The 13526-nt window shown below is 38.1% G+C and overlaps 1 protein-coding gene and 1 pseudogene across 31 annotated transcripts in view; one reads left to right on the top strand and one right to left on the bottom strand.

The window, feature by feature from the left end:
* cacna1ab (calcium channel, voltage-dependent, P/Q type, alpha 1A subunit, b) overlaps nucleotides 1–13526 on the top strand; it is a 191650-nt gene that overhangs the window by 167124 nt on the left and 11000 nt on the right. For 16 of the 31 annotated variants that reach the window (XM_028446613.1, XM_028446647.1, XM_028446622.1 and 13 more), the window contains 4 exons: nucleotides 2240–2353; nucleotides 7439–7456; nucleotides 7942–7977; nucleotides 13128–13329. In XM_028446613.1, the coding sequence (XP_028302414.1) occupies nucleotides 2240–2353; nucleotides 7439–7456; nucleotides 7942–7977; nucleotides 13128–13329 (370 nt within the window). The remainder of the gene's footprint in view (nucleotides 1–2239; nucleotides 2354–7438; nucleotides 7457–7941; nucleotides 7978–13127; nucleotides 13330–13526) is intronic. The other 15 variants (XM_028446764.1, XM_028446747.1, XM_028446780.1 and 12 more) reach the window with 5 other exon arrangements.
* LOC114472737 (uncharacterized) lies at nucleotides 5477–5594 on the bottom strand (annotated as a pseudogene).

The following is a 13526-nucleotide window of genomic DNA, read 5'->3' as shown; positions in this document are numbered from 1 at the left end:
AACAATGTGTAAGAGTGCCCACTTCAATCTTACATTTGGGGCATAACGGAGAAAGGTCAGAATTAAATTTATGACGTAGGGAGGGAGCGATATGAACACGATGTAAAATTTTAAATTGTAGAGCTTTTACTCGATTACAGACACTTAGGGAGTTAGCATTACTCCATACATCGTCCCAATCCTCATTACTAATTTCCATCCCCAATTCTTTCTCCCACAGCCCTCGCAAATGGGAAATGTTAGTGTTTGAATACTCTTTAAGTATGTTATAAGATGACTTAATAGAGGTTTTAAACTTGGGTAAGAATATTTGCTTTTCAAAGTCAGAAACAGATTGGTCCGAAAGTAATGAAGTTTTCGTTTGAACATAATCTCTCACTTGCAAATAGCGGAAAAAATCCTGTCTCTTGATGTGATATTTATCAACCATTTGGTCAGCTTTGGGACCTGTTAGTGCATCTGATAAGAGCCATGACCCAAATCAAGAAACATTTTTAGCTTTGTTTTTTATTTTTGTATTAAACATTGTGCAATCAATGGTTCAAACCTTTGATATCACTGAATAAAGAAGGTTAAATTAAATGTCATTACATTTTGTGGTGGTGGTAGTGGTGAATGGCTGCCTCTTAGTCCAACACAGTAAAATTCTGTAATTAATATTATCTATTATTTGTATAATCAATGTACTTATTAGGGTTTCCTAAAAATACTTGAATTTGGCAATTCATGTCGAGTAAAAATGATGCATCCTTATAAAATATATAATTTGAAAATAGTGAAATTAACAGAAGCCTAAGTATTTCAATTTTCCATGTAAATTAAATTCTGTACCAAACTCTCTCCATCTACTGGTACTGCTCGGAAACGCATGGAAACCATTTGTGTTTTTATTATTTATTTATTTTCTAATTATTATTATTATTTAAAATGTTACCTTATTCAGATGTAGCTTACATATATTTCACAACATGAACTATGCACAATAATCAAATCATATTTATAAACTTGTAAATATGCAGTAGGAACTAATCGCCGGTAAATAAAACCCTATTAAACTCCATAAAACAATAACCAGGAATAAATATTTTCTCCCTGGTAAAGATCGTAGCTCTAACAACCGGTACAATGATAAACTTGGTGATATTACAGCCTGTGTATGTAGTACGGGGACGTATTTACTCTGTCTCCGGTAGCCTATGTCTCTGAATTGTTTTCGGATGTTTCCGGGTTTTACTATCTCCCTACACCTGTGCTTTTTTTTGAGCAATGACTTTGCTACTTTAACGTAAAAACAAAGTACACGTCTTTTTCTTCATCGTTTAGCTCTGCAGACACGTTTACCCTCTTCTGTTCCTGGTTTTTCTGTCTCTCTCTGTTCCTCCAATTCTTAACTCAGTGCCTTCACTAATGGATGTGTTGCTGTTTTTTGTTACGTACAGCTTGTGCAACGTTTCGTCCTCACTGCCCCTTTATGGTAGTTTGTCTGTTTAAATGTCCCAACTCCACCCAATGCCTCATCTCTCTCTATTCAGCCCCATGACGACAACACAACATGACTCAGCAGTTTTTAAATCCTGACAAAGTTGAGGTAGATTTCTGTATATAGTTCCCTTTGGTCAAATATTGCAGTGTTTTCAGGTAAGATCAATTTAATGATAGATTTAAAAACGTGAATATAACAATAATGTAATCCAGGGGTGTCAAACTCCTTTTAGTTCAAGGGCCAATACGGACCAGTTTGATTACAAGTGGACCAGACGTTTTAGACGGGAAAACGAACAATTTCCCCATTAATGTGCCCAAGTTTACACTTCCAGTTATAAATTAGACATAAAGTATGAAAGGCATCAACAATATCTAAGCAATAAGTAACAGATACTTAAATGTCCTTCGATTTTTTGGACCATTTTTTATTTAATTTGGAGAGATTTTGTGGAATAATTTGAGAAAGTTTTTTTGGAAAAATGTAAAGTTCTTTCAATAACAATTTACAGCTCAATTATTTGAGAGATCGGATGCTTTGAAGGGCCGGGTTTGGTCACCGGGCCTTGTGTTTGACAAATGTGAACATTTTTAGCCTGATTTTCAATTTTTTTATTCAGAACACAGATTAATTCCACACTCATTGGAGAAAATACTATCTTCACTTTGTTAAATGGATGCCATTATTCAGACCCCGCCCCCACACCCCCCCTCAGCATACAGCGGTCACGCCCCCTCCTCTCATTGTCTTTTACAGACGGTAGAGATGAGGGAGATGGGGCGGGACGGGTACTCCGACACTGAGCCCTATCATCCAATGGATGGGCATGGGCGGACCCTCTCCATGCCCCGCCTCTCTGCAGACAACCAAGTGAGCACCTTCATCCCACCCTCATCCTCATCCTCACTGTCGCCCTTATCATTCTCTGTTTTGACGCCTGCTTGCTGTGACAAGAGTGGAAGTGAATTTTGAAAAGTTTCCTCTTGCATCCTAAACGCAGAAAACCAAATCAGATTTTCTGAAGCTTTGTCAATGCTTGTAATTTGACACCGGCCTCATAATATGTCCTGTTATTATACATATCCAGAAATTGCTACAACAGTTTTAAACTATGTATTTCAATTATAAAACTACATATATGTTAAGGTTTCATTTATTCAGACAACTGTTCCTTTGGAAATACACTTTGATCTACTGAGATATTTTGACTAACAACCGCCAGTCTTCATAGGAGGTGTCTGCTGATCGCTTTGATGTTTTCTTTGAACTTTCCTTGACTTTTGTGCAGTAATTCCAGCAAGATTCATTTTGACAAAAAATGAAACCTTAACATATTATTCAAAAAGAAGACGATAATTATTTTGCTGGAATTACTATGTAGAAATCAAGAAAACTTCAAAGGAAACATCAAAGGAAACGATCAGCAGACGCCTCTGGCGAAGACTGGCAGTTTTCGGTCGAAATATGTCAGGAGATCAAAGTGTATTTCCTAAGGAACAGTTGTTTAAATAAATGAAATCTTAACATTTTTCAAAAAGAAGACAAAAATAATTTTGCTGGAATTAGTAAAAACCCAGTTTTATTTATCTGCCACATTTACAGTAATTAATCAAGACAAACTCAATGACAAACTTTGTCTTTAATGGTATTTTTTGCAGTAAATCATTAAAGCTTAAACACTGATGTAATGTCAAAGATTCCCCCCTAAACTATTCATATTTATCAGTTTATTTTATGTTTATGCTTCACAAAATCTACAAATTATCTTGCATTCAATTGTTATTCATTTAAAAGCTTTTTGTCATTAACAACTGTTATCTTCATTAGTGTTTATGATCAACAAAGGAAAACCTTCAGCAAAGCCTTTGATAGATGATCTTACTCAGATAAATCTTTGCTCTCTGTTGTTTAGGATGTAGAGTAAAGGAAGGCTTGAAATTCACTCTTCCTCCGTCTCCTCATCCCACATTTTTCCTCCATCACATCCAACATCCAACATCCAACATCCCCCCAGCCCTCGATTCCTCACTTTCAGCCTCCACTCCTGCAGCAGATAGAGGTCTGGAAGCTGACAAATTGCCCTAGATATGTATAAAATACATATATATATATATATATACATATATATATATATATATATATGTATATATATATATATAGATGACGTACCTGCATGAGAAATCTTTCCTTACCCTTTTCCTTTTATTTCCCCTCTTTTCCACATAATCCTTGGTGTGTCTGTCCTTTGTGAACTGTTGCCAGAGTTAGTGTCACTTGATGCTTGTGTCCTAGCAGAGCTGGGCAATCTATTGATATTGCAATACATAGAGATTTTCTCAAATGTAATATAAAAATATGGATATTATTTCATTTTAAAGCTAATTTTGCGCTAAAATACTTGTTTTAAAAGTTGCTACAACATTTTTTTTCAACACTCTCCACTGGAGTAAACTGTTGAAAACAAGTTCCTTCTTTAATGGTTCAAGTGTGACTATCAGTAAGCTCTTCCAGCGTCTCCGACAGCAGCATAAGCTACAATACAAATTAGAAATGGCAATATAGAGAATTTTTTTAACTATTTAATTGTTATTCCGGCAAAGACACAGAAATGTCGATTCTCGCACAAAATATGACATGACATTAGGAGCTAAACCCTTACCGACATGTTTTGAGACAATATCACACATATACCAGCAATTTCTTTTAGCTCCACACTGACATCTCATTGCATTAAGTCATGCTGCTCTCACTTTGGTATGTTGGATTTATTTTGTGCTATACATTTTACATATAAGTGTAGTGTAGTGAGTACAGTACATGTGGCGTGTTCCAAGCACAGTCAGTTTATTTAGAGAAAAACAATAACAATACGCTGTGGATTCTCTCATTTTTGTATGTTGGACTACATACAAAATGCAGAATATTAAACATTAGGTCGTCGGGTTTAGGATGATCAATAAATGAAATATCTGACCTCTTTGAAAGAACATGCAGTCTTTAAATAGTGAGTCTCTGAGGTAGAAGAGCTCATAGTTACCTACACCTCCATGATGATAATAACAATGCATTGGATTTTGTCTAGCACTTTATCATAGACACTCAAAGCACTTTACAGAATGAAGGCATTATTCTTTCACTCCACACTTAGTGGTGGTGAGCTACTATTGTAGCCACAGCTGCTCTGGGGCAGACTGACGGAAGCGAGGCTGCCATAGTGCGCCATCGACCCCTCCGACCACCACCAACACTCACTCACACACTACATTCATACTAGGCAATGTAGGTGAAGTGTCTTACTAAGGCTGGAATAAACGATTATTTTTTAAACGATTAATCTAGCGATTATTTTTTGATGCATCGTTTAACGATTCATTTTTTCCAGTTTGATTCGATTCGACTCGATTCGGTTGCGATTGTCGGTGCGATTATCTCCCCATTAATTGACTAAAAGTAATTTATACATGTTGATTTACATATCTAAAATGAAAAAAAAAAAATGAATTCCTTAACATTGCAATATATGTTTATTGCTCTTCAACTCAAAATTCCAAAATAAAGTTCAAGTAAGAATATAAAAGTACAAAATAATGCGTTCAGAGTCAGAGTTTCCAACAAAAAAATAATCTTTCCTTTTACCTTAAAGTGTGTGTGTGTGGCTGCTGCCTCCGCCGCTGCTGATGTCACGGTGGGTGTTTCCTCCTTGTCCTGTCGACGCGCTGCTGTCCGGTCACACCCGGGATAAACGGGATAAAATACGAGGGTTACAGGGAACGAATGAGTGCGTGCCTTCACTGCCTTGCAGTTTTGAAACTCAGAGGAGCCACTTTTTATTCTCTGGTGCCTCCATCTTTGTTTTGGTCGGACGACGCATTGGCAAGCATATTTTGCGTCAGCGTATTTTTTGCGTCTACGTCATCGATTACATTGACGCGTTGTCCCGGCCCTAGTCTCGCCCAAGGACACAATGACAAATGCCACTGGAGCAACTGTTCCCCACTGTGGCCCCTGGAATTATCAGTGGTCTTCCATCCAACTACTCACCAGGCCCAGACCTGCTTAGCTTCAGAGATCTAATGAGATCAGGCAATGACAGGCTGGTATGACCACATGATGGATGGCAAATCATGGCAGCCAAGGCTCCAAAAGCATATACATGAATGGGAATCTCTTTACTTTATCAGTGTCTTTATTGTGATTCGACAACAAAGTGCTTGAATGCTGAGTTTATGATTGTTTATGAACCAGGAAAATCTGAGCTCTGACTGTAGCATTATTTTTATGCTAAAACTCTGCATGCTCTGATAATCTGATGCTCAGCATTGGCAAATTTGTCAGTTTCTCTCCCTGGACAGTAGCTGCGTTTCTATTACTTTTGGAAATGCGCAAAATCTAAATGGCGCAATACAAACTGGTAATGGAAACACACAAATTAAAAAAAAAAAAGAACTCAAATATTGCTAAAAAGTTTTTACGCTCTCATGAGGAGGAATTTCAGACGTTTTGATATTGAAATGTGTCGCAATACACAATACAAGTCACATGACCATTTCTCTGACAGAAGAGGAGACCGGGACATTTCTTAGCATTATACTTATTACTGCCACATTAGACGTGAAACAACAACGGAATACAAAGTGTTATAAGGAGGTTTGGAGCCAATTTCAAGTTCATTTTCAGTGAAATACTACCACCCTCCTGTTTTGCACAAAATCCCACGCAGTGTGTCGGATTACGTGGAAGAATATTTTGAACAAAATTCTTAATGAAATTTGTTTGCCTCATTTACATTTCTGGGGAAAAGTAGCTTGTTTATGCGTGATATTGTCCCAAAACATCATGTCACATTTCAGTTTCAGAACGTGAATTCCGTGTTTTTGCCAAACTGCATATCGCATTTAAAACAAGGTAAACTTTTATCATAATGTCACTTCACTTGATTGGAAGCTATACTGACAATTCAAATGTCATTCCTTTGCTCTGATTGGTTAAGAATTCAGGTTAACTTTTGCTTTAACAAAGGATACTGATTTTTTTTTTTTTTTTTTTTTAAGTAACCATCTATAAACATCTATAAAAGTGCCCAATATGTTTTATGAAAATAAAGTGCAGTAAACTTCCAGCTAAAATGCATTAAGGAGTGATGTAGTTTAACAAGGTCTGATGTGGGTCACTGACACCTAGTGACAGGGCGTTTACGTGCTATGCGTATGTTAGCGCAATTAGCGCAAAAGAAATTTCGTTAAAAAACGTGATTCAAAAATCAATTTTGACCTTTTTTGGATCATTACAATATTTGCGCAGTGAAATATCACAATATATCGCCAAATTGATTTGGTCTTACACCCTTACTAAATAGTAATTAATAATGTAATATCATTCTTGGACAGTAGAGGGACTAAAGCTACACGATGGACAATGATCTGAGAGGCATGTAAACAGGATATTGAGAACCCAGTAGCTTTACTGGCAGAGGTACGACTTTACCTAGATCCTCTGTACCGAGCCATGTGCCATTGTCCTTATTTTAACTTGTGTGTCTGTGTGTGGTGGGCGGAGTTTGTACAGGGTGGGTGTTTTTCAAACTATTTAAAAGCACTTTGAGCTGCATTTTATTTGTATGAAAACCGCTTTTTATGAATAAACATTGATTGATTGCTTGATTTTGTGCGTGATCATGAATTTATATTTCATGCACACGTCATTCGTGGCCACAATTATTTATATTTTTTTCTTTTTTACCATGTCATGTCTTGTAAGATATGACCACTTGTGCATTTCATATTTTTTTTACTAAATAACAATGTGTGCTTTTACTGGATAACCTGGTGCAGTAATGTACTGAGTTTCATGTAGGAAACGCTGTATGTGTTTAGTTTGGGTGAGTGTGTGTGTGTCCATCTGCTGCGTGTATGTGCACTGTTACTTACTGTCCTCTAACACTGCTCTACCTTACAGAGAGCTCAAGTCAGTTCGGTAAGTGTGTAAAGTGTGTGTGTGTGTGTGTGTTGTGTGTGTGTGTGGATACGTCCAATATTCTCCTCTGTCCTCTCTCGCCTCTCCTCAGGGCCTTTTCACGGCCCAAACTCTTTGTGTCACTGCGTCCTCTCCGCTCCGTTTGGTTCCCTCTATCTGCCTCATAGTCTTCCTCCCTCTTCATCCTCCTCTGCTTCTTTATTGATATCAAACTCAGCCAAAGTGCATTTTAAAACAGACCCATGATCCTCCCATTTCTCTTCTTATCCCAAATGTAATATTCCTTTAATCTGTTTATGTGCTTCTACCTTTCTCTACCTTTTTGATTCCTTTTCTCTGTGTGTGTGTGTGTGTGTGTGTGTGTGTGTGTGTGTGTGTGTGTGTGTGTGTGTGTGTGTGTGTGTGTGTGTGTGTGTGTGTGTGTGTGTGTGTGTGTGCGTTTGCGTGCTCTCTACGTTACATCTCTGTGTTTGCCTGCTCTACAGCGGAGAAGACACGGGCATCGTGGAAATAACCTCAGTGTATGTACCCCTCCCCCCTTTCGCTCTCTCTCTCTCCCTCTACTGCTGTGAATTTTCCCCTCGCTCGCTCAATTCTTCTGTCATTCCGTTTGTCAGTTTTCATTCTGCTTTTGCATTGCTGATAGATTTTCCGTAGACTGTTTCTCCATAACTGAGGACATTAGCGGTTGCCATGGTACGAGTGGCTTGATGCTGAAATAATCCAAAGCATGTGGTAGGATAAATGTATTTATTGGCACCAAACAATCAACAACTGGGGTTAAAAGTGAACAAGACAACGTTACGTACCCTTAGCTCATGTGGCATTAGATATTGTAAGAATAAAGGGACTCTTCTTAATGCAGAAATGCCTGAATTCAAACTCAACGCTAACAGCTGAGAACCTTAGCCAGTGTTCCCAAATGTTCCCAATGACAAGATTCTACAACCTTTCAGCTATTGGCTCATTTTATTTCACATATATTCAAAAATATGCTGCAATGTAAGATGAACTGAAGTAGAGCATGTTTGCTTGACAGTTTACAGTTGATATCTGTGTGGTACAGAACAAAAACTAAACATTGGTTTCACAATATGTTAGTTATTGAGTGTTATTTATTGGATAAATATAATAACTTTGGTATTATAGTTACAAGCAGAGGAAACTTTGTCAGCTAATTTTTATCATATTTTCATCAACTGCATTTTTTAAGTGGCAATAACTAGACAATGGTTGTGTTTGAAATTTCACACTACAAACTCAATGAGTATACACTGTCTACTACATACTATGATTAGGATGGTGAGCATTCCCATTGATTTTTAGCTTGAAGCTTGTTCCAGGACCATTCCGCTCACAATGCATCATGGGACAGTTGAGTATGACTAGTATGCCCACCGTGCATACTTCAAAAGTGTCCCCATATAGCATAAATCCTGGTATTTCTTGCGTACTCAATCTTTTCGTACTATCTACTGTGAACACACTACATACTCATTTTGACGTCAGACTTAGTATGAGTACTACATTAGTTTGGCATTTCGAACACAGCCTATGACTAAATAAAAAACATACAAGTTAATGAAAAACTATATCAAAATATGTTTATATTTTTGTCAAATTGTAAAAACAAAACTATGATTTCTATATCTGAAACAGATTTAGTCGACCAAAACATTGTATTTCAGTCAAAAGACTTTGACTAATTGTAAATCAACATTACCACTGGATTCAAGCCTTTAGCCTTTAGCCTGAAAAATGATCAAATATAACTGCCCAAACATCCTTTTTTCAGATCCACCCTTCCTTTGGTCTTTCAATCACTCTTTCTCCCTCATTTTCTTGTCAAATTTGCATCATTTGTGCTGTTAAACTTTGTCAGTACTTGTGCTTGTGCGCAGTTCCATGCGTGCTCTGCTGACTGCGTGCATTACCTGTGCATTTGAGCCTGTTGCATCACTGCAGACCAGACCAACAGTGTATGACCAAAGCATGGGCTGCCTGATGTGCGACTGTTGGCCTGTACAGAGGATTTTGCAGATCGCTGGCATGTCTGTAGTCATGCATGATATGACAACATCGCCCAGTGAAAATAAAAAGAAAATGTGTACTAGAATAAAGTTCTGCTTCAGTCAAAGGCTGCCAGTTGTTGGGTTGAAGATTAGAACAGGCAGGATGTGATACAGAGCCAGTGCTGGGTTCAGTTTCTTTGGCTCATGAATTAAAATAAAATGTATTATTTCATGTTGCCTATTACACAAAATCAAACCTAAACCTTCAACACTTGATCACGGCATGTTGTAGAACAAAGATGGGCAACTTTTATCAAAGCAGGGGCCACATTTTTGTCTGTTTTGAGGGCCACATTATCAGCATTCATGTCAGCATTTAGAAAAATGACCAATCGGAGCATTAACGCAAGAAAGAACAAAAGTTTTGTGTGCTTGTGTTGTCATTTTGTATATGTTTGGGACCTGTACTACAAAGCCAGATCAGTATATCCTTGAGTTTTTTTAACTACAAAGCAACATATAATCTTGCTAACTTAAGGGAGTTGATTTCAACCAGGCTGCTGTGAACTGTGTGCGCTCTTGTGAAGTGGGTGGCGATTGCAGCATCAGACCAATCACAATCAGGGAGAAACTGTGTAGAGCAACTTACGTCACAATTGAGGAACAATGCTTTAAAAATATGAAGAATTAAAATCCATAATTCAGACCAAAAACAACACTGCTACTGCAGGAAAAAAGAACACAGGCAGGAAGCTGCTGATACTGTTAATGCATGGGATGATAAACGGATGCACAGACGTGTTTCTATTCAAGTAGTACACCTCAATTTATCACACACACACTGGGATGAGAGCGCATTGTTTCACTGTAGTATATCAGTGCTGATGCTGTCAGCGTCACTATAGCGTACTGTATGTATGAATGGATAAAAGAATGAATGATCAGGGTGCCTCGTTCCTGGGGGGAGTGCTGGCTGGAGTGGCCTGGAAGTCGGTGGTCTCGCTCAGATCTTATCCACTTCATAACCTGGTCCTGAATAGTTATCTACCATCGTAGTACAGGACACACCGAATAAATCCTGGAAGTTAGCGAGATAAGAGGAAATGCAGCTTTGTAGTACAGGACCCTTTGAGTGAACCTTTATCGTTATTACACAAAAATGTACAATAAAACTTTGTCTGACTTATTCAGTATACATGCAAAACAAAGGATTTCTAATTACTGAAAGATGAAGAGCTTTACATTTATTTTTTATAGTTTGTTCCCCTTTTCATCACCTTTCATACACAGAACCTGTTCAGCATGTCAGACAGGGAATCCTCTCAAAAGACAAGATGAGATAATAGTCTATTGTCCCATTATAGGGAAATGTGTTTTGTAGAGCAGAAATGTATACATAGAATGACATCTAGAAAAAGGCTATAAAAAAAACCCATCAGGACAGTACGAGAGCAACGTAACACTAATTACACACTCAATATAGATTTACTAAGGATGTCCTAATCTCCTTTTTTTGTTCCCAATTAGATCTGTATTTAGAATTTAACCTTTATTCATCACCGTAGTGAATTTCTTCTCTGCATTTTCCACATTTTCCTCGAGGGGTAGCAGTGGGCTGCCAATCAGTGCTAGTTTTTTTTTTTTTTTTTTTTAGGTATCTGGTCACCTGTTTTTTCACGATCCAATTGTAGCCTGTAAATGTGCAAACTGTTGTTCACAGCCATTCAACTTCAGGCACATCTGTTGCTTGTTGAGAAGAATACGTGCTTTCACCTCCAAGACTTTCCGATAACACCAGAAAAAGTCGCTACATTTGACTAAAGCCTCTTTTTTGAAAGTGTCGCTGCAGCATCTGAAAATTTGATAAATATAGAAATTAAGTGAGTAAGGTGGCTGCACTGCTCCCAGTGTTTCACATCGCTCTCATTTACTGCTCATTAAAAGGTGGGAATTCACTTACATCACAGGACGTTCTAACACAGCTGATCCCATCAGGACATGCCTAACTTATACCTTTATAGACATTGATAATTGTTTTAGTTTTGCTGCTTGATGAACTATTGTGTGCTCATATGCATTAAAAGTATTGTTTTACATTTGAGAAGGAGTAAAAGAAAAACTTTATTTGATTCATATTTTTTGATTTTGTCATGAAATTTGATTAAATTAAATCGAAACAAAATTAAAATGAAACCATTGGCAAACTTTTCATTGTATCCTGCCTCTGTATTCTTCTTTTTTATGTTGCTGTTGTTTACTGTGGTGTTTTTTTTTTTCATTATGATATTTGTCTAAACTATTGATTCATTTTTATTATTAATATTATTAGCTTTTTAGGCTTTACATACTTAAAAGACAAAATACTGGACAACAAATACAAAAAATTGAAGTATTCCTTGTTTATGAAGGAAAATTCTACAGTATTTAGCCCATGTTTAGTATTTTAAAATGTGCCTTTAACACCATACAGAAAAGTCCCAAGTCTTCCTACTTACGAGCATCCATCTGTTTTAAACCTGGAGATGATTTTTTTAACAAAGAGATAACTCAATATATCACATTTAAAGGTTAAAGGGTTTCGTTTTTGTCTGACGGGAGTGGGATGTAAATGAGGTGGAATGGTGAGCTCTGTGCATGTAAGGCATGGTTTGTAGTCCTCTCATTCCTGCTCGGCCTCTTTTCTCTTTCTGTCACGTGCTGTGATGATTTTTGCTTGTTCTTGTCCTTGAGGAACAAGTTTGATACAATGATGATGCAAGGAGTTAGTATGTGTCATCTGCTTTCAATGATTTCCACCAAAATACTAGTATGGGTCAGATGTTTTTAGAGTGTTGAGACAAACACTCCTAAGGGTGCATTCACGCCAACGGATCCTAGAGCGGTTAAAACGCTCTAGAACTTGTTTGCTCACATAGTCCTCCTCGTTCGGGCGGTGTGAACACGCAAACAAAGTCGAGAGCGGAAAAAATAGGTGAATTCTAGAGCAATGGTTTCAGAGTGTTTCCAATCAAAGCCTCGAGCGATTAAGAATGCTGCAAACACAGCCGCTCTCGGAGCAGATCAAACACAGGAAGTATTGCAATGACAGAGCGCACGGTATTGTGGGTGATCAGTAGAACTGGCGATGACGCAAAACTGGGCTTTAAAACCACCAAAAGCAAGGCAGCTTGTTGCTGCTCCATTGTTGAATGTTGTGAAAGAACAGGAAAAGGCAAAAGTTTCTTGCGCTTGCTTTGACCTATTGTTGAGCGCCTCTTCTTTGGGTTTCTGTTTTTCTGCCAAGAGAAGTTTCTACTCTCGTAATGGCCTCCTCAAATGGTTAGCTCATGCAACTGCACCAGAGGCTGTTTGGAACGGATCAGAAGTTGTGCTCTGAACGCAAACCGAGCCAAACCAAGGTGTTAAAATTATCCTCCGCCCATTCGAATCGAGTCCGGGACTAAACCGGTGTGAAAGCACCCTAAGTATTCATAATAGAAAAACTAAATAATCAGACCTGCATGTTAAACCACAATCCACACACACACTACCTAATTACAGTCAAATTAGTCGTACAGTTTCTTCTTTCCTCACTGTTGTCCCTTCCTTTCTCTTCCTTCTTGTTTCCTTTCCCTTCTCTTTGCATCCAACTTCTTGCTTCGGGGCCTTTGTTTTAATAGACCATCACTGACACCAGTCCAATGCGTCGTTCCACCTCAAGCCTGGTCCACGGGCGCTCAGGTCGCAGCGTGAGACTTGACGACTACTCTCTGGAGAGGGTGGTGTCAGAGGAGAGCAGACATGGAGGTGGTCGGAGGCACAGGGACAGAAGCCACCGCACCTCGCAGCGCTCCCTGACCAGATATACTGATGCAGACACGGGTGAGACACTCTCTCAGAAAAGTACCCGTGAATGCTTGTAGCACTTTTTCATTATACTGTTACCAATTGTAAGACGGAAATGATTAAGGTTCTTTCAGAAAGCTAAAATGTCTTAGTAGTTTTAATAACATATGAGTGACATTATTTGCTATAAAAATGTAACATCGCTATACGTCGGTATCAGCTTGAAAAACCGA

The sequence above is a fragment of the Gouania willdenowi genome, chromosome 1 (genome assembly GCF_900634775.1).
Source record: "Gouania willdenowi chromosome 1, fGouWil2.1, whole genome shotgun sequence".
NCBI classification, from domain to species: domain Eukaryota; kingdom Metazoa; phylum Chordata; class Actinopteri; order Blenniiformes; family Gobiesocidae; genus Gouania; species Gouania willdenowi.
The sequence above is the reverse complement of the archived record's forward strand: the minus strand, read 5'-3'. Positions and strand labels throughout refer to the sequence as shown.